Raw genomic sequence first — 21,677 nt, forward strand, 5'->3', positions numbered from 1 at the left:
TTGCTGTTTATTTTGTGCAAGCCTTATTTGTATATTGTCAATAAGATGCAGAGATCCAAGTACGCCGACCCTTGACCCTGCTGGTGTGTAATATAAAAGGGCAATATATTGAGAAGGATATCATGATTGTATAAATTGACTCGTTGGCAAAAACATTATGGTTAAATGTATTTTTGGCAAGACAATGCTCTTAAAAAAGACTACATCATTGTCCTTGTCGTAGCCAACGTACATGTTGTTCGAGAAAGCAAGCATATGTCCTTTAATTGAGCTTTTTGGAGTTACTTCCATAAAATTCTGCAAACCGAATAAATTTAGACTTGAGCTTGTAGTTATTTACAAGAAACTGTTTAATCTATGTTGTAGTATGTGGTTTCCTCGTGCCATTAAATCAAACCCTGTTCGAACTAGAGGAACTTAGAATAAAAAGCTGAGCTTTGAAGAATCGGTCTGAGATGAAAAGCACCCAAACTACACAGAGTGACTTTGGAGAAGCCTGACTATGTTTTAATGTAAAATAAAACAAACAGCTTCCTGACGAGCAAGCCTGCATCTAACATAGTTATTCTGTGCAGCACAGGATTCCCATATTTCCAAATCCTTCATCATATTGAGCGTGTGTGCGTGTGTGTGCATGACTGTGAACCATAAAGGGGAACAGCTGTGGAAGCAGAAGCAGAGTGAAGCTGGTATTTTTGGAGAGCCGGCCTTCTGTATCATGAAAGTGTGGGGTGGGTCACAACACCTGTTTGCTCAGGACAGACACCCACCTATCAAAGCACAGAGTCTCCGATCATGCAAGACTGAGCTGGCTATAATGACAAGACGGTCAGAAAACTCCTCAGTGCTGCAGCGCCAGCATGTCCCTTGTCCTCAAGTATGAATGTAGCCTATCAAATGCTAGTGTTTAGCTTGATTCTGCTTGATAATGAAAGAGTCATATGCGTTTGTGGACGTTCAAAAGCTGTCATGAGGCAACAGAAGCAGCCTTTGTTACCGAGTCACCATTATATTGATTCAAAACCTAAATTACCTTCTTTCTTCTGTGGAACACAAATGAAGATATTTTGAAGAGGTTTTTGTCCATTTAGTAAATGTCAATGTGGTCTAAAATGCATTGGATTTAATTGCATGGAGAGAGAGAGAGAGAGAGAGAGAGAGAGAACAGTTTTAAATGTATAGACACAGATGCCTTCATTCAAGTCACTTATACAAAACCAACTAGATCTCATTTATGATCAATTTTTCGGCTCAATGAAAAGTTCTTCTTCTTATTCCCTCTATCCTGCTGCCTTTTCCAGGTCCCATCTTTAGAAGTTGTCTGTGCTGTGTTGTGCTTGGCTCTTTCTCTGCTTGCAGCTCATGCTGGCTTTGGACAATGTGAGAGCTCCCAGAAGGCTTTGCTCTCCCAGGCTAAACACTAATACTTGGCTTCTTGTGGTTGCATCCATTTTCATAAATTTTCAAGTCTACTTTGGCCACTGCTGGGTATTTCTTTATTTATAGTACGTAGACAAATGATAGAGCCATGTGAAGACATTTTTTTTCTGCACATTCTGCACATTTCTTGACAGCGAATGGCAAAATATGCTATATACAGTATTGAATTTGAGACATCTTTAGCATAACACTGACACTTAATTATTTTATTGCACTTTTTGTCACAGTGTTGCTCATAAGCATTTACTACAAAGTACTTTATGATTGGCAATGAAAAGTTAATTTGCTTGATTTTAAGCATCAAAATTTTTTTCAAATGTACACCATCTTCAGTCTTCAGAAATCATCTATAACTTAAGGTCGGCTATAACTGCATATGACTGTATATTATACATGTGTTTCTGTAACTTTTGATATTTATAAGTAGAGTAGATGAATGTGTTTTTGCTGTTTTGTTCAGTAGAAATGTCTTGGCAAGACTTTGGCAGAAATTCTTGTTTCATGCCTTTCATTTGAAATATGTTTGTTTACTATTTTTGTGAAAATTGTTGGATGAGGGAACAAATTAGAAGCAAAAAAATTTCATTTTTGTGGATTTGTAGGGAGGACAAAGTGTGTGTTGCCAATACCAGTGCTTTTCACCACAGGAAAAAAAAACATCAAATAAAAATGTATTAAAAACACTTTCTCTTCAATCTTTTCTCTGTTTGCCTCTGATTTTGTACTTGGTAATGTGGCTTCTTATTGGCTTTTAATTATTTGTAAATTTCTTTGAACAAAATAGCCTTCTTATTAAATGATATTTTTTGTTTAAGAATTAATAAAGAAAAATTCATTTTTGTATCTTCATGCCATAATTTATGTACATAAACGTATGTATATAAAAATATTAGTACATATAATAGTATTAAGCACACAACACTTAACTGCAAAAAAATAAAATAATGAAAAAAGATCATACTGACATTGTTTGCACTTGTCATAATCAAAGTTTCTCAGAAGGTTATTAGTTTAAATATCAATTCCTTTCCATTATGCCTGCAGTCATATTGCTTTGATTCTCCATATATGGTGTGTGAAAGTAGCACAAGTGCTTTCCTCGCGACTGACCCTAAGTGCACCTGAAAGCGATGAGGTGGCGTTTTCTCTCTCCCCCTCCCTTTCTCTCAAGGCTCGCGACTCCTTTCATCTGCTTGATTCTGAACGGAATGAGGAGGCAGACGCGGCTCTTGGATGAGACACTGCTATGAAGATGAAGAGAGAAGGGGAGAGCGTAAGCTCTGATTGGCCAGCTCCAAAGGTGCGACGTGTCTGCGGAAGAGAGATGCAGCCGCTCACGAGCCAAATCACTTTTTATGGCTCGTGCCTGCCGCGTATTAAGGATATGCAGCTTTAAGAGCGTATCCGTTATTAATGAGCCCACTAAAAATAATAATAATAAATAAAAAAGGTTAAGTGATGACATAAAGTTTTAAATAAAATTAAAACCATGCCAAGGGCATGGATTTTTTTCGACCACGTAGAATGTAATTTTTGATCAAATGAAACGCATGAAATTTAGGAAAATTATACAGTCCAGTAGGCCTATAAATTATAGAATTGATGGTGACAAGATAAAAGAAAATCTTGTTGTTATACGGAAAAATATAAGAAAGTGTGCCCATCATTAATCAGCATTAATCTCTACAGATATTCACCAAATACAACTACTTTTTTAGATATTTGGCGAATAATTTCAATAAGGGTGAATAATAATTATAAACCTAATTTGTCCAAACAATAGCCTGCATATATAACTTTAAGATAGATAGATAGATAGATAGATAGATAGATAGATAGATAGATAGATAGATAGATAGATAGATAGATAGATAGATAGATAGATAGATAGATAGATAGATAGATAGAACATTCTTCTGCTAGTGAACATTCAGTTTTATCTTGGAATAGATGTTCAGTACTTGGCTGCAAAAATAACCTTCTACATTAAAAAAAATAATTATAAAAATAAATAAATAAAACAGAAGTGTACCATCGGTGTACACATTAAAAAAATAAAGAAAGAAAAAGAATAAAGAAACGATGACAAATATTGCGTCGTCCTCATCTCCCGGTCTTCGTTTGAAGAAAATACGTCTTTGGGTCGAAAGGTCTCGCCGGAATTCGAGATTGAAACAAAAGTCCGGAGATATGCCCACAATACAGGTGGTCACCTTGGCACACAACCTAGCTTCACCAAAAAGAAGTTTTGAGAGCAAAGCCTCACCTTTTTATTAAGAGATCAAGTTTCTTTAGATGTTCGCTCTGAAAACGTTGTGAAGACAGCCCCCTGTCCGGTGAAGGAGGGACGCTCTTCTATTAAACGTGAACATGCTTGAGTTATCTGGGGCTCCCGGCGCCTCCCAGAAAGTTTGGGGTATAAAAGCCAGGAGCTGGAGTTGGTTTAGGCAGTAGGGAGTTTCTGCTGGGGTCTGGATTGGAGTCACTGAAGACCGGACCCTACCGTGTATGATTGGAGTCTAAAGGAAAAAAAGAACTTCCCTCGCCTCAAAGAGTCTACATGTCTAATATTTAGACATGTTCAGCTTTGTGGATATTCGGTTGGCGCTGTTGCTCAGCGCAACGGTGCTTTTGGCAAGAGGACAAGGCGAGGATGATCGTAAGTATAACTTTTCTACAACTTTTCAAGCTTTTGCTGGAGGCTATAGTGAGAGCAAAAGTGAAGCAGTGATGCTATTCTGTGATGCTGTGGAGAGAAATTATTCTCTCATGACTGAACAAGTTATGCAGGCGTTTTCTTATAGCCTCAAGCATAGATTAGCTATGTTTTCCATTTTGATATAGGAGAAGAACTTTTGTTCAGTCTGGATGTGCAGTAGACCCACTGGGCCTTTTCACGCTCTGCATGCGCGAGCCTTTGGAGACAAGTTGGCACAGGTTATAGGCTCTCCACCACGCGCAATTTATTATCATCAACAGCTGCTAAAAGAGAAAAGCAGACAAAGAGAATAGGCCATGTGCTCAGTACTTCTTAAAAAAAATGAACTTAAAGCTTTAAGATAAAAAGTTCACATTTAAGTCACTGCATAGTGATTAGATTGGCGAGTTGGAGGAGGGGAAAACAAGCAACTTAGAATAAAAATGTGCAAATCCAGCAAAATAAAAAAAATCTTTATACGGGCGACATCCATTAAAAAAGTTTTCCCCCAAACTAAAGAGAGAGAGAGAGAAAGAAAAAGGGAAAACCCGATTATCTCATTTTTGGATGATTTTTCTTGTTTCCAAAATAAAACGTTAAGTCTGCTAACTAAATTAAAACAAAAAAAAAACTTGATTGTCTGTACAAATATAAAGAAATGCAAATCATTTAAATGTACGTTTTACTTTTAATTAATAGTACTCCAGACCCATAATTTTACCTGTCGAAGAGTTCAAGTATTTCTGGCAGTCTCACAGCGCCACTTGGTGGTTAAATATGCAATGACATCTTATTTTAACAACCCCCCCTTTTCCCCCTCTGTTATGATGATTGAAAACACATGCGGACCCTGCAGACTTTCCACTGAAGGAAAACGTTGCTCGTTGCCAAGCCGACACTTTTCAATTACTTCATGATGGACGGTCAGCTTCTGCAGACGTGGAAACTTTCCCTCAAGCTTTTCACCCCGATGAATGGAATCTGGGCATAAAGGCACTACGCCACCTAAGGGTGAACCTCAAAACAAACCTTTTCAAGCTAAAGTAAAGGTGCGCGTTTTACACGAGCTGCTCTGTTCCCACGTCCACGGGAAATGTTTACAAAACAAAATTCTCAAGAGATGACCTCATTTCGATCGATAGATAGATAGATAGATAGATAGATAGATAGATAGATAGATAGATAGATAGATAGATAGATAGAATACCAAACCAGTCGCATTTCCCTCGCGAGATTTAAACGATTATTTAGAGACGACAAAAAGTGTCTTCTAAGCATTTCCCACCTTCTGTCACCGATTTAACTTCATGCATATATGGCAATAAACAAGAAACAAATTGACCTATATCTTACATTCAGTGACATACTTAAGTATCAGATGTTTACATTTCTACTGTCATACTCATGCAACTATTTTACTCCCTGTTCCCGTAGGCACAGGTGGCAGCTGCACATTGGACGGCCAGGTCTACAATGACAGGGACGTCTGGAAACCAGAGCCATGCCAAATCTGCGTGTGCGACAGTGGCACCGTTATGTGCGACGAGGTGATCTGCGAGGACACGACCCACTGCCCCAACCCAGTGATTCCCCACGACGAGTGCTGCCCCGTCTGCCCAGACGACGGTACGACGCCTTGATTCTCACGCCCCGTTTTTTCTTACCTTGGGCAAACAGAACCACCCCACATCCCTTCATTTAAATGTCAGGGAAAATTCAGATGGAGCCACAACATTCACTCCCTATTGGATTTTTCAATGAGATCTTCGAGCTTCCGGCTTTATGGTCACTCACTGGATTAATTTGTGGTTCCCTTCATGGTTTAGTGGGCCTAAATCAGGCTCAAGGCCTAAAATCTAACTGGGGAAAACCAGACTCACTGGTTAGGCCGATTGTTATCATTTTAGTGCTAAACATTTACAAACCAAAAGAGGCATCTGATTCATTTCTGTTTTTATATGGTTTTAATTTTGATTTTTATTTCCCCTCAATTTTATAGAATTCCTGGAGCCCAGTGTTGAGGTAAATGTTGTTTTACTTTTATCAGCTTATAATTTCTCAAATAAGTTTTCAGTTCATTCCTTTATAAAGTGATCTTTATAAATGGCCTACATGAATAAGTAAACCATAATCAAGGCCTAATTTTAACTAATTTGAAGCAAGTTATTTTGCTACTTGTTTGGAAAAAAACAAATCCTTATAAATGCCTTTGTGTTCATCATTCTCTCTCTTAGGGACCATCAGGTCCTGCCGGTGAGAAGGGGGACAGGGTAGGTTTATATTTCAATCTTTTTATCAGTGTATTGCTTCATCAGGGGTTTTGTTTTTATTGCAGAACATCTTAAAGTTCTTGGAGATCAAAAAACATACATTTCAAACCAGCTTTCATTACCACAGCACACAACTTTAGAGGTTATAATCAAGATTAGTTATTTTTTTTATAGTTTACCTGATTTTCAGTTGGATTTGATCTAAAACAAGTCATGATTGTAATTTTCAAGTTATATATATAGACACACACTTATATAATAATATGTCTGAAAACAGAAGTCTTCATAACAAAAATGTGATAAAAGCTACAAGCAAGTGCTGCTGGTTTATTTTGTCTTATTATATGGTGCATGTGGCACTCTTCACACTTGAGATGAGAGAGATGATTTGGTCTGTATTTAATGTAAAAAGACAACAGAATTATATATCAGCCCACCACTTTCCTCTAATTATACCTCTACAAAAATCTGATCTATAGATGTGGGGCTTCGTTTTGAACTGTATGGGTTTTGATGTGAACTGCTCGGTGTTCAAACCTGTCTGTATCATAGTTTTGCATTAGGCTCATTCACTTAAATCCTAATGTTCCTTTCCCTTGATCTCAAACAGGGTCCTCCTGGCCCTCCCGGCAATGACGGAATCCCTGGACAGCCTGGCCTTCCTGGGCCTCCAGGCCCCCCTGGACCTCCTGGCCTTGGTGGAGTAAGTATTTCACCCTAAACACCCCAAAAGCTAGGTGAAAGGTGTGACTTATATGTCGCTTTAGGCCAGGTGAAAAATTTCAGGAGTTGTTTAGGCCATCAATTGAAATCAGATTGCATTTAAAATACCTTTAGGTCACATGGCTGACACATTTCAGCACCATTTAAGTGGACAGCCCCCTCAGGGCAGTTGCCACAGTTGCACTCAGGCATGCAAAGCTTAAGCCTAAGAATGAGCTCGATAAGTTCAGTTACAGTTCATCCTGTCCAATGCTAAAATGAGAAGATTTTTTTTTTCTCATCTCATCTTTTGACTGACAAGGTGTTTGCTTTTTCTCTTTGTCCCTCCACAGAACTTTTCTCCTCAGATGTCTGGTGGATATGATGAGAAATCCGGAGGAGGAATGGCCGTCCCAGGCCCCATGGTAAAAATGCACATATGCATGCACATACAGTACACATGTTTCCTACAAATCTCTGAGTGATTCAAATGTCAGTTCAATAAATGTACAATATACATATACACTTATTTGTCTATCTATATAATCACAATTCAGCTCTTTATTAACACACAGCAACATATCAGCCGCTGCACTACAAACACATGATTAATATATTTTTAATTTAAGGCATATGAAGCCCTGTGCAATCATCAGTTATTACTTCGTCAGGTTTCCTTACAGTATCTCTGTTGTTTTTGTTTTTTTACAGGGAGCTATGGGCCCCCGTGGACCTCCTGGACCTCCTGGAACTCCTGTGAGTATTCCCTATGAGTTCTAAGAAACCATATAATTTTAACATATATTTTAAACCAGTTCTATACTGGAAGTCATAATAAAATCAAGCTATTATTTTAAGTTAAGTATACACCATGCAGTTCGAGATAAATATCCTCCATACAGTTGTAGCAGTTTTCATTAACCAGTTTAAAACCAAAAATTAGTTTTATTAATGCAATTTGGAACCCAGGAAAATCTGAATAAATTCATTTTAATTTGATCAACCCAGGAAGTCAAAATGAGCCACTACCTGTTTCCTCAAGGCTTACTGTCTAACTTAATTTGCACTGTGTTCTTCAGTTTTGAGTTTCTTGTAATATGTGCTCTTTGTCCCCCTCTACAGGGACCCCAAGGATTTACTGGCCCCCCTGGTGAGCCTGGTGAGGCTGGTGCTCCTGTAAGTATCTAAACGAATCATCCCTGCACTCATCAAATCAAACACACAGCTTTTTTTTTTAAATAACAAATAGCAAAAAGCCTAATTACATGTCCTCTACTGACGTTTTAAGAAGAGCTCGCAGATAGACCATAGAAATCAAAAATGATTTTAAAATAACCCTCACCTCCTTGCATATGTGGCATTTGGGTCAAATGAGGTCAAAAAGGTACAGGGTTCATGAATTTTGACCTCAGCCACCTATTTTTTATTTCTTTGTTTTTGTTTTGCATGGATGCATGCATGACATCCAGTCTGTGTATAATAGAGGTTTCTTATTAGCAAGCAAATAGTATTTTTAGTCAAGATTTTACTTTTTTTCTTCTGGATAATTCACACTGCCAAAGTGTGACTCACTCATGCGGCCACAATGTGAAACACATAAATACACTCACATGGACACAAATGTTTTTTTTCCTAACCTAGATTTTTTTCTGATTCTTTCCTGGTTTAGGGTCCAATGGGTCCCCGTGGTGCAGCTGGTCCCCCTGGAAAGAACGGAGAAGATGTAAGTAATTCTACTCAAACACTACTTTTAAATTTAAGAAGATATACGAAATGAACTTCATTAGTTTATGCAGTTTACTTCTATTATAATACTGTAAAATGTTTTGATTAAGATTTCAGGAAACCAATGATTGTATTTATCAATGTCTACTATTATAATGCATCATTCTTTTCAATCTCTTCTTGTCTGTTTTTTTCTGACTCTGTAGGGTGAGTCTGGCAAACCCGGTCGCCCTGGTGAGCGCGGACCCCCTGGCGCTCAGGTGAGTGTTGCCAAAAGCACACTTCACAGGATTTTACTGCTGTTATAATTGCATTGTATTAGCATTGTAGTGTGCGAGCCACAAAAGGAGAAATGGCTGTTAAATTTTCTCCCTTTCTCTTTCTATCTAGGGTGCTCGTGGATTCCCCGGGACCCCAGGACTTCCAGGCATCAAGGGACACAGAGTACGTTCTCCAACTCTAGGAAGCAGTTTCTCTTGTTTGATGAATATCAACTTATGGCGACATTACTTAAATCTTTATGTGCATCCTCTGTACCTCAGGGATTCAGCGGTCTAGATGGATCTAAGGGAGACACTGGCCCTGCTGGACCTAAGGTGAAATTTAGAATTAAAATCAATATCACACTTTAGATCTGAAGTTCAAAGTAAGCAGACCCCATAACATGCTGCTTTGCCCATTAGGGTGAGCCTGGTGCTGCTGGTGAGAACGGAACTCCTGGAGCTATGGTGAGAAATCACACTGAATAACCTTGACTTTCATCCTATTTTCAACATCTACATTTGTAGTTCTTTACTAAAGTAACTCTGTTTCCCAGGGTCCTCGTGGTCTGCCTGGTGAGAGAGGCCGCGCTGGTCCTCCTGGTGCTGCTGTGAGTAACCTTATGAACATGATTTTAACCCTAATGTCCTGCTATACGACTTATGTCACAGTATTATACTTTATTTGTAGATCTGACACTGTGCACTTTGTAAATAAAGTACAGACGTGTATGTTGAGAATTTCATGCTAGTTTAACATCATTTTGAAAAGACATTCTGCCCTTTTTGGATCCTTTAAATGGGTTGAGATCATCCCTCAAACATAAAACCCAGTATTTACAGTGCACAGATTAAACCTTGTAATAATGAATAACTTCCAAATAATTATATGTTCTCTATTTTTCAGGGTGCTCGTGGTAACGATGGTGCCGCTGGAGCTGCTGGTCCTCCTGTAAGTGGCTTTTTTTCTCCTTTTTTTTCAGATTTTTGTAAATGCACCAGTTTTAAATCAATCTGAAAAATTATAATGAGTAAAAAAGGACAACTTAAGCTAACTATAATCTATCTTCTCTCTCTATTGTTAGGGCCCAACTGGCCCTGCTGGTCCTCCAGGATTCCCTGGTGGCCCTGGAGCTAAGGTAAAAAAAAAATACTCTCATTTATTCACATTATTACACATATTCATGTTACAAATCAAACCAAACAGGAGCTAGAGTGCCACAAGGTGGCAGTGTAATTGGGCTGATGGAGCCAGATGTTCCTGACAGCGCTGTCATCATCTAAATTATGTAGGCCAACAATTAATGAAGAGCTGGTCAAAGCTGACAAACAAACCTACAGTATCCTCTAGCATCATAGAAATACTTGGGTTTTTTTTTATAGACTCAATACACAATGCTGAATTTACATTGAGGGTTGAGATGCCCGTGCACTTCATAGGTGATGTCCCATCGCACTCTTACACTTTGCTTTCCATAGGGAGAGGTTGGTGCTCAGGGAGCTCGTGGTGCAGAGGGACCCCAGGGAGCCCGTGGTGAGCCTGGTAACCCTGGACCTGCTGGTGCTGCTGGACCCGCTGTGAGTGAATCGTTTTACATATTACATTATCCCAATTTCCAGTCATGTGTGCACTTCAGTCCTAAACACCTTGTCCATGTTGCATTCTGTAGGGTAACAATGGAGCTGATGGTGCCCCTGGTCTTAAGGGTGCTCCTGTAAGTATTGTCTTAATATTTCTCAACAATTGCTCTCCTTCTTGATAAGAGTTCAGAATTAGGTCAACATATTTCCTCTTGCTGAATTAAAACATTGGTGTTAGTAAATTAACAGCCACATATGTTACTCTCTGCTGCCTCCTGCAGGGCGCTCCTGGTATTGCTGGTGCTCCAGGTTTCCCTGGACCTCGTGGTCCTTCTGGACCTGCTGGAGCTGCTGGTGCCCCTGGCCCTAAGGGTAACACTGTAAGTGTCCATTTCTTCTCAGATCATGAGCTACATTTTTTTTTTTTTTTTTTTTGACAAAATATGAGTTATTTCATACATTTACCATTTAGTTTTTTCAAGAAAAGGTCATTCTGCCTACTTCTCTTGACCATTTTTGTTCATTTTACAGGGTGAGGTTGGTGCTCCTGGTGCCAAAGGAGAGGCTGGTGCTAAGGGAGAGGCTGTAAGTATAAACTTCACTTATTTGATCTTGATAACTTTGTCACTCACTCCATTTCATCTTCCATCTTATCACGCAAGATTTTGGTAAAACATTATACAGCTTTATTAAAAAATTGGCGTAGTACTGATTTTTCACAAAGCAACTTTTACAAAAATGTACAAAAAAAAAAATCTGATAAAATTCTAACCATCTTCATTTTCTTGTGTGCTTACCCAGGGTGCCCAAGGAGTTCAGGGTCCCCCTGGCCCCTCTGGTGAGGAAGGCAAGAGAGGACCTCGTGGTGAGCCCGGTTCTGCTGGTGCACGCGGACCCCCTGGTGAACGTGTATGTACCCACATCAAACCTCTACATTAGCAAGGACCTTAAAATTGGGCCTGAACATAATAGTCACACACCTCTTTGTGCAGGGTGCTCCTGGTGCTCGTGGTTTCCCTGGTGCTGATGGATCTGCAGGTCCTAAGGTGAGTCTACAAAAGATACAAAACATAATTTTCAAATGAACAATTAAGCAGAAATTTGTGCGAAATCTCTTTAGGATATTCTCATATTCATATACAGTTTTTCACCAGTGGTAAATAGCGATCATGATAAATGCAACACTTTCTGATCTTAATAACAGGGTGCCACTGGTGAGCGTGGAGGCCCTGGAATCGTTGGACCTAAGGGTGCCACTGGTGAGCCTGGCCGCAACGGTGAACCTGGTTTGCCAGGATCCAAGGTGAGAATGTTGATATCAGCAGGAATGCTATACGTCATTTGGTTGTATTGGATGTGTATTAATGTGCCAGTGAGCACTGTTTGACCCCCTCTATCTTCATGCTCATAACAGGGTATGACTGGTAGCCCTGGCAGCCCTGGACCTGATGGAAAGACCGGAGCTCCTGTGAGTGCCCACACACAACTATCAACAAAAATGTTTTATTTCAATAGTCATAAATGCAGACAATGCATATCCAGAGATTCATACACGGTGGGTATGGATCAAGCTCTTGTTATTTGATTTTTTTGACAGGGTAACTCTGGACAAGATGGCCGTCCTGGACCACCTGGTCCCGTTGGAGCCAGAGGACAGCCTGGCGTCATGGGATTCCCTGGACCTAAGGGTGCTGCTGTGAGTGATCCTTATTCTCTTTCAGTTTGAAACGACAGCATAAAAAGTCTATATGCTCTTTGTATAGACCGAATTACAGACAATCAGACTTTGATGGTTTAATTTCTAATGTACAGTACAAGAAACTTCTGAGGTCAGATTCAGTGTGTAATTGTTACTAAGCATCTAATTTTGATGTTTACTTCTGCCCCTGTACAGGGTGAGGCTGGCAAACCTGGTGAGAGAGGTGTGATGGGTGCTCTTGGTGCCACTGTAAGTAGCTATAGTTATTTTTCGTTTTCCACACCACATTCAACTTTTACCCTGTTTGGTTCATAGTGTCATAGTCCGTTGTTCATTCTATTGTGTTTTGTATTTAACTATAGGGCGCTCCTGGTAAAGATGGTGATGTTGGTGCCCCTGGTGCTCCTGGACCTGCTGTAAGTAGCACTTCAATATCCCATAAGGCATTTGCCAAGTGGTTTTTCTTCATGCAACATAATTTCAGTCTCATTTAAAACAGCCGTCCTCCTAATCAGAACGCATAACACAAACAGTTTCAAAATGTTCATATTATGGCCGTAAATACAATATTAAGATATATAGCTTCAACTTAAATTGTCCTTCAATCTATTACATTGTAATAATACTCTCTATAACATTAAAATATTGTCACTCGAATTAATCACTTTGGCTAATGTGTCTTATGATCATTTTTCATGAAGGGGCCTACTGGTGAAAGAGGTGAACAGGGACCTGCTGGTCCTCCTGGATTCCAGGTGAGTTAGTTTCTCATCTTCCCCAACCCAAAACACAATATTTTTGCTATAGACATTGACGTCGGTGTGCTCATCTCTCTGATGTGCATCTGATTGACAGGGTCTGACAGGACCTCAGGGTGCAACTGGTGAGCCTGGCAAAGCTGGTGAGCAGGTGGGTTGCTATCCAGTGTGTTGATATAGAACTGCTGTTTAAACTTTTCCTATAATATAAAATAATTAGGGGAGATTTATGGTCTATCAGTCCTTGCAAAGACACTCACGCTTAAAGGACACTTGATAATACAGTTTGGCTATGGGCATCAGTAATGAAGTCTCTTAGAAACCCTCATTAGAAATGAAGGGCCAGGTGATGCATTGCTAATTTGCCTTCTTTGGCCCATAACAGGGTGTTCCTGGAGAGGCTGGAGCTCCTGGACCTGCTGGATCCAGAGTGAGTATCTACAGCATGATTGTCAAGTGGCACATGATGCTGACTGTAGGTTTAGATTTGTGAGGTGGATGACAACTGATGGTATTTCTCTTTACTTTTTTACCCAGGGTGACAGAGGATTCCCTGGTGAGCGTGGTGCCCCTGGCCCTGCTGGTCCTGCTGGTGCCCGTGGTTCTCCTGGTTCAGCTGGTAATGATGGTGCCAAGGTGAGTCTCACCTATCCTGACACACTTTGTTGATGACCACAAATTTACAGTAATCGGCTAAAATCTGAAGGATACCCCTAAATATGAATCAGATTCCTGAACTGTATGACTGCACTGTATCATCATTAAGACTTGTTCTTGCTTCCTTAGGGTGATGCTGGTGCCCCAGGTGCCCCTGGTGCTCAGGGTCCTCCCGGACTTCAAGGAATGCCCGGCGAACGTGGTTCTGCTGGTCTGCCAGGTCTTAAGGGTGACAGAGTGAGTACTAATGATGCACTCTTCTGAACTTTGAGATCTGCTCCTGACGAAAGACCAATACAAATACTCAGCAAACTGAACTCTGAATGGTACAAATTCTCAAAACTGATGACAAATTCTTATCCCAGGGTGACCAAGGTGCCAAGGGTACTGATGGTGCCCCTGGTAAAGATGGCATCCGTGGTATGACCGGACCAATTGGACCTCCCGGACCTGCTGGAGCTCCCGGTGACAAGGTGAGTGTCTTTTGGGCTAGATTCCAATGCATCTATCTCACAAAGTCGAAGAACATATTCAACCATGGTTCTATCATTTGTATTTTAACATAGGGAGAGACTGGTGCTCCTGGACTTGTTGGACCTAATGGTGCCAGAGGACCACCTGTAAGCACAATCCTTAACTTTAAGATACACATATATGCTACTCAAAATTGGTGAATTGAAGGAAAGTTGAAGTTCCTTTTTCTTCAATTACAAATAGGGTGAGCGTGGAGAGACTGGTGCTCCTGGACCCGCTGGATTTGCTGGACCTCCTGTGAGTACAAAACTCTAGTATATATATATATATATATATATATATATATATATATATATATATATATATATATATATCCTTATAAAATGTTTAAATTATTACAGGCCAGTTCTTATGTCAAACATCTCATTTCTGTCCAACAGGGTGCCGATGGTCTGCCTGGTGCTAAGGGAGAGCCTGGAGACAATGGTGCTAAGGGTGATGCTGGTGCTCCAGGACCTGCAGGAGCAACTGGTGCCCCCGGACCTCAGGTTTGATCATCTTCTCAGACAATCTTCTCATCCAATAGACTTTTGGGTCTATAATGTTTGACCTATGTAATAACATAGTTTCTTTCTTAATGTTAACATGCACATTTTTAATCAGAATGATTTGTGTTTTGCAGGGTCCCGTTGGTTCTACCGGACCCAAGGGTGCCCGTGGTGCTGCTGGTCCTCCTGTGAGTATGACTTATGTTTATACTTACCACAATTAAAAACTTACAGTATATTCTTCTTTTAAAGACACTTGTAAATTACATATTACAATTGGGCTAATTCATTATTACATTTTTTGTTAAGGGTGCTACTGGTTTCCCTGGTGCTGCTGGCAGAGTTGGACCCCCTGGCCCTGCTGTAAGAATCTCTACAACACTGATATAGATAGTACTAATTAATACATCAAAAAAGTAAAAGTAATCCTCTTCCATAATTAACAATGGTTCTCTGCTTGCTTCTTGTCTTAGGGAAACGCTGGACCCGCAGGACCTCCTGGAGCCCCTGGTAAGGAGGGCCAGAAAGGTAACCGTGGTGAGACTGGACCTGCCGGGCGCACTGGTGAAGTTGGTGCTGCTGGACCACCTGGTGCCCCTGGTGAGAAAGGAAATCCCGGAGCTGAGGGTGCTCCCGTAAGTCTCTCATCATGATCAATAACATTGTTGCCTTGCCTTCTGGCCTTTCGAATACCCGACCGTAACCAGAGTCAATTGCAGTGTCTAGCTAAATTACTAGGATGTCTCAAATCCTCACACTTTTGGGCAGTGTTACACCGTATGTGAACAACTTATTTCCTTTGGTCTCATCTGACCTCAGAATCTTTTCCAACATTGCAACTGGCAATATGCAATGCTTGTTGGCAAATTGCAGACATGCTTTAATATAGTTATTTTTGCATAGTGATCAGTAAACTGTGTATCTCCTTATTACTGGCTACAGGCAACATGTCTTGAAATGCAAGGATATTAATTCGTACTCTTTCTTAATTTATGGATTTGTTTTACTTTATGCGTTTTAGTTAAATTTTCACAGTTATCTTACAAATTTACAACTTGAATAATTGCACATGTGGTAGTTATTTAATTGATTATTGGTAGAGGCCAATTCGAAGACAACTTTGTGCTTAACACATAACACTTTGTTGGTCATAGTTCATTCTCTGCTAAAGGGAAATGCGATTCATCTTCCATATCTTGATTGGTCTTCCATCTTGATGTCCATGCTAGTATAGATTGGTAGATATAATTAATTGTTCTAGATATTTTAAAAAGTTATAGTTTTGAACACAATCATACTGTCTAGTAAAGACATGCCTGTGCCTGTGATGTACTTCCTATATTATATCAATAATATTCCACTAATACTTTTCTTTCAGGGCTCTGCTGGTATCCCTGGACCTGCAGGTATTGCTGGTCAGCGTGGTATTGTTGGTCTTCCTGGACAAAGAGGCGAGCGTGGTTTCCCTGGTCTCCCCGGCCAATCTGTGAGTATTCTGGCTCCCTCGTTTTACTCTCTTTGATGACTCAATTGAACATAAGTAAACACGTAACACATGAACACGTAAATCTCTGATGTTCTTCCATACAGTCATGAGCTATGGTTGTTGCATTAAGCCAGGGTATACTTTCAAGTGTTTGTCTTGTTAGAAAGTTGGCATCAATCATGGTAAAGCTTTCATTATTCTCTTCATCATGCCATTTAGGGAGAGCCTGGCAAACAAGGACCTTCTGGTCCCTCTGGTGAACGTGGACCTCCTGGACCCATGGGACCCCCTGGACTGGCTGGACCTCCCGGTGAGCCTGGTCGTGAGGTGAGGATATACACCTATACCTATTGAATTTCATTGCCATAACTGAAGCCATAAATATCATCCTGCCTTGTTGACATCTATGTAATTTCCTTTACATTAGGGAACTCCAGGTAATGAGGGTTCTGCTGGACGTGATGGTGCTGCTGGACCAAAGGTGAGCTGCAGTCTTCATGGTTTCCCACACATTAGGCTGTGTGACACAGATTATGTCCCTTATAAAATGATGTTCTTCTGTTCCGGATATAGGGTGACCGTGGTGAGACTGGCGCTGCTGGCACTCCTGGTGCTCCTGGGCCTCCTGGTGCTCCTGGACCCATTGGGCCTGCTGGAAAGACTGGTGATCGTGGAGAGTCTGTAAGTGTCCCATCTCCAATGATGAAATTAACTGTTGATGGCTTAAAAACCATGCAAGTATTATAAATAGTCAATTTTTCCTTCTTTAGGGCCCTGCTGGTCCTGCCGGTGCTGTTGGCCCTGCTGGTCCCCGTGGACCCGCTGTAAGTCCCGACTCAAACCTCAAAAGAATTGCCAAACCAGAGTCTGCATGTAGCTCCATCTGTAATACACATTATATTATCATCTGAGGTGTAATGTCTTTATCCAGGGACCCGCTGGAGCTCGTGGAGACAGGGGTGAAACTGGTGAGGCTGGCGAGAGAGGCATGAAGGGACACAGAGGATTTACCGGAATGCAGGGACCCCCAGGACCTCCAGTAAGTGACTTTATTTAACTTATGGAACTTAGAGTGTAAATCTTGAATATAACATCCATAGCTTGAAACCTGTTTTTCATCTCTTTTATTCTTGTCCATAGGGACCTTCTGGAGAGCCTGGACCTGCTGGAGCTTCTGGACCCGCTGGACCTAGAGTAAATATTATTATAAAATATTTACAATTATTATAAAATATGTTTTGTTGCATATCTGTACTTCCATTGTTTCTCTGCTAATCATTTATTACACATACACGGTTGCCTAAGTATGTTTCGGTGTTCATTCTGATTGGATTTGGATGTTTCTGTTTTTATATTAATAGGGCCCAGGTGGATCTGCTGGAGCCGCTGGTAAGGATGGTATGAGCGGACTTCCTGGACCCATTGGACCTCCTGGACCCCGTGGTCGCAATGGAGAAATTGGACCAGCTGTGGGTGATTCTTCCCTTTTCTACATGACTTTGAACCCAGAAAACCAAATATACAATTTAACCCCAGCATATTTGGTTTACTCTCTGATATAGGGACCTCCTGGACCTCCCGGACTCCCTGGACCTCCTGGACCCTCTGGTGGTGGATTTGATATCGGCTTCATTGCCCAGCCAATGGAGAAGGCCCCTGATCCCTTCCGTTCCTACCGTGCCGATGATGCCAATGTGATGCGCGACCGTGACCTTGAGGTCGACACCACCCTTAAGTCCCTGAGCCAACAGATTGAGAGCATCATGAGCCCAGATGGCACCAAGAAGAATCCTGCTCGCACTTGCCGTGACCTGAAGATGTGCCACCCAGACTGGAAGAGCGGTACGTTCCCTTTCTCCATTGCACAAAAATTCTAAATTTCTAAATTCTAAAGACATTTCTCACCCTGCTTCATTCTATATGCCTAAATTAATCCCGTTCCTCTCAAAAATAAAACACAGGCGAATACTGGATTGACCCTGACCAGGGCTGCAACCAGGATGCCATCAAGGTCTACTGCAACATGGAAACTGGCGAGACCTGCGTCTACCCAGCTGAGTCCTCCATTCCCAAGAAGAACTGGTACACAAGCAAGAACATCAAGGAGAAGAAGCATGTCTGGTTTGGAGAGGCCATGACCGATGGCTTCCAGGTGAGGATGTCAACTATGCGAAAAGACATAACAGGTTTTATCTTCATGTCTGTTTATTAAATTTGCTAATTTTCTTGTGCTTTCCTCTCAAAACCTACAGTTCGAGTATGGCAGCGAGGGCTCTAAGCCTGAGGATGTCAACATTCAACTCACCTTCCTGCGCCTCATGTCCACTGAGGCCTCCCAGAATATCACTTACCACTGCAAGAACAGCATTGCATACATGGACCAGGCTTCTGGCAACCTGAAGAAGGCTCTTCTGCTGCAGGGCTCCAACGAGATCGAGATCAGAGCAGAGGGCAACAGCCGCTTCACATACAGTGTCACTGAGGATGGTTGCACGGTGAGTTCTCCATCTTTATCCTTTCTTAATGTGACCATCACACAGTAATGCAGCATCTTAATACCTCAACCTAACCCTAACAAGATAAACTGTTAAAATGACAGACAATGTCATTATCAAAGCATGACTTCAGTGGGGTTACTTTTACAGTTACTCATTTAGCAGTAGCTTTCATCTGAATTAACTGTGAGATTAAAAGCAGAAGGGAATTAACAAGTGATTACCCATTTAGCAACATAACTGTTTATTATTATAGCAACAAAGAATGGTTTTGTATAGGCTCTAATTCTATGCCTCTTTTCCTTCTTTCCATCTCTCCAGTCGCACACCGGTGCATGGGGCAAGACAGTCATTGACTACAAAACAACGAAAACATCCCGTCTGCCTATTATTGACATCGCCCCTATGGACGTTGGTGCACCTAATCAGGAATTTGGCATTGAAGTTGGCCCAGTCTGCTTCTTGTAAAAAAGAAATCTGGACTTGAGATTGTTTGTGTGCGTGTGTGTTGTTGTTTTTTTCTAGCAGTCATCTCTCTAAAATCTTTTCTATGCATTAAAATCAACCCTAGAATTCAATTTGGCTGTCCAAATGGTCCACTTGCTTAGACCTGCGCTTCAGAAGACAGTGGTTGTGTGTTATCAGGCTTTTTTGGACCACTATTTTGTCACCACCAACACTGAGGATACTTTAGAAGACTCATTTGTTTCACTGGCAACAAGAAAATAATATATACTTATAAAGTGTAAAATCCCCCTGGAGTTTTAAAGAAACATCACTGATGCAAGTGACTTTTTTTTCAACCACTGAGGAAGGACAATGAAAGAGCAAAACCAAATGCTTTGTACCATGTTCAGGTGTTAAATAAATCTGTAAAATGACATTTAAGTGTCTTTGTGTTATACCCATTAGGACCACCGGGTGCCGAATGCCAACATTCCTCTCAAGAGTCACACAGAGTACATCTAGTAGAGACAGGGGTTCAACTTTGTTTTGATGTCTTATGGCTACCTCAAAAAAGAAACCTGCAATTCTTAGTGTTGACCAACACCAGGTCAGGATTTTACGTGGCAGAAGTATGGTTAAAGGATCAAGTGACAGCTGTAAAGGTGCTATTTCCTCATGAGGTCCTGTCAGCAAGAAATTCTAGAGTTTTGCTTTTTCTTAAAGTAATGTATTGTTCATTGCTTTGCTCACAGGGCCTTTGGTGCTAAATAAATCCTAATATCTTGCTGCCCAGTTGTAACAAATGCCTCTCTTTCTGAAGTGTAAGCTAAGAGCCAGACAGCAGAGCTTTTGTTAAGAAGCAGTACTGTAGCTGTGATACACACAGTCTTTTCAAGTGTAGAATAAGCAGGTGGAGTCTGTTTTTATTTTCCAAACACCTTTTGACACTTTTTGGTTGTTGTCTTTTGGTTTCTTTACAAAATACCCCCCACCCCCCAGCGTTGACCTATATCCCCACTTCCTTCCCATCCTTCTGCAATCATCAATTTTGTCTTCACCCAGGTTTTTTTTTTTTTCATAAAACAGGCAATCAAATAGAAAAGTCCTAAAATGATGAGAGAAGCACACCATGGGGGGTTAAAACAAGAGGATCTGTACCTATTTTGTATATGTATAATAATTTGAGATGTTTTTAATTATTTTGAATGCTGAAATAAAGCATGTTAAGTTGTCGACCTTATGTTTGTCCGAAGTGATCTTGACTCGTCCCTGACTGCCCAATGGACTTGAATGAAGCACAGCTTGCACCTGTCACAGTTGTTTTGACTAAAAGGAAAGATTAAATAAAATCTCAGAAATGTCTGATACTTTTTTGGGGTGTTTTTATTTTTTTCATTTTCTACCAAGCAAACTCTACTGAAAAAGCCATCTTTCGAGCAAAGTATCTTAAAGTTAGCATAGGAAAAACTGCATATTCTGATGCTTGCGTGTACTAACCTGGTGCAGCCTTGAGGTACTTGCGATATAAAGAAAATGACTTAAAGTCGTTGCACTCCAAACTGATGTGCAAAGTATTCCACTGATAATCCAAATGATCCTTTGGTGAATATCCAGATGAGGCTTCATTGTGTTGGTTGATGCTCAGAACTCCACATCACTGGTCATCCAAGCTGTCGAGGAAAGTATAATCCACAAGCAGAGAATTCCTTTGACTTGAAAAATGAGAGATGTTGCTGTAAAAATAATTGTAGTTTTTAAATATTTAAATGCTAATTATTTAAAAGTATAACTTTTTGTGGAGCTTGAACTGAGGTGAACCACTCTTGCTGCAGTGTTCACTCAAATGCTAAAGGTGGTGTGTGGTGAAGGTGGTAGTCCTGTAGGACACAACAGGGCCATTGTATGGTAAGGTATGCGGAGGCTTCCGTAGTGGGGGGCTTGAATATACTGAACAGCTAACTAGATCCATGCGCTCACTTTCAATTTAATAAACCGAAATTCTTTGGGGAAGGGGAAACATTGCAAAGCAAACTAAAGTGAAAGAGTGGGCTTTATTTATTAGGAGTAAACAAACAAAACTTAAAGTTTCTTTTCATTATTGGTGTTTATCCCTTATGAAACAAAAATATATTGCAGTATATTGGAAAATATCATGTAATATATTAGGCATATATTCTTATATATATTTATTTTTTTCCAATATATTGCAATATATTGAAAGTGGCAATCATATGTATATTTTGCAATATATTATATATGTTTCATTAATATATTATTAAATATATTCAAATATATAATATATTAGGAAATAAAAAGGGAAAATATTATATTACAATATATGACAATATATTTTAAGAAATATATTGGTAAATATATTTTCCTTTCGTATGGGATGGTTTTGTTGCAGTTTATTAGGGTTAGGTTTCAGTTATGTTGA

General features: G+C 40.3%; 1 protein-coding gene across 1 annotated transcript; it reads left to right on the forward strand.

The window, feature by feature from the left end:
* The first annotated feature begins 3,877 nt into the window (after positions 1 to 3,877).
* Positions 3,878 to 20,480, forward strand: LOC113044312 (collagen alpha-1(I) chain). The gene is made up of 51 exons (XM_026204198.1): positions 3,878 to 4,099; positions 5,573 to 5,764; positions 6,138 to 6,160; positions 6,373 to 6,408; positions 7,019 to 7,111; positions 7,464 to 7,535; positions 7,822 to 7,866; positions 8,233 to 8,286; positions 8,780 to 8,833; positions 9,042 to 9,095; positions 9,226 to 9,279; positions 9,378 to 9,431; positions 9,519 to 9,563; positions 9,653 to 9,706; positions 10,003 to 10,047; positions 10,181 to 10,234; positions 10,575 to 10,673; positions 10,766 to 10,810; positions 10,958 to 11,056; positions 11,208 to 11,261; positions 11,478 to 11,585; positions 11,669 to 11,722; positions 11,881 to 11,979; positions 12,091 to 12,144; positions 12,274 to 12,372; positions 12,571 to 12,624; positions 12,738 to 12,791; positions 13,077 to 13,130; positions 13,231 to 13,284; positions 13,519 to 13,563; positions 13,671 to 13,769; positions 13,920 to 14,027; positions 14,156 to 14,263; positions 14,357 to 14,410; positions 14,508 to 14,561; positions 14,705 to 14,812; positions 14,947 to 15,000; positions 15,122 to 15,175; positions 15,286 to 15,447; positions 16,191 to 16,298; positions 16,518 to 16,625; positions 16,726 to 16,779; positions 16,872 to 16,979; positions 17,069 to 17,122; positions 17,230 to 17,337; positions 17,439 to 17,492; positions 17,660 to 17,767; positions 17,861 to 18,140; positions 18,260 to 18,450; positions 18,551 to 18,793; positions 19,115 to 20,480. The coding sequence occupies exons 1-51, from the start codon at positions 4,018 to 4,020 to the stop codon at positions 19,259 to 19,261; spliced, it is 4,347 nt and encodes a 1,448-aa protein (XP_026059983.1). The 5' UTR covers positions 3,878 to 4,017; the 3' UTR covers positions 19,262 to 20,480.
* The last annotated feature ends 1,197 nt before the right edge of the window (positions 20,481 to 21,677 follow it).

Source organism: Carassius auratus, chromosome 3 (genome assembly GCF_003368295.1).
Source record: "Carassius auratus strain Wakin chromosome 3, ASM336829v1, whole genome shotgun sequence".
Lineage (NCBI taxonomy): Eukaryota > Metazoa > Chordata > Actinopteri > Cypriniformes > Cyprinidae > Carassius > Carassius auratus.

Coding starts and splice junctions, on each gene's coding strand:
- LOC113044312 (XM_026204198.1), top strand. CDS start 4,018: ATGTTCAGCTTTGTGGATATTCGGTTGGCGCTGTTGCTCAGCGCAACG. Junction 6,161..6,372: donor TCCTGGAGCCCAGTGTTGAG/GTAAATGTTGTT, acceptor TCTCTCTCTTAG/GGACCATCAGGTCCTGCCGG. Junction 12,792..13,076: donor CTGGTGCTCCTGGACCTGCT/GTAAGTAGCACT, acceptor TTTTTCATGAAG/GGGCCTACTGGTGAAAGAGG.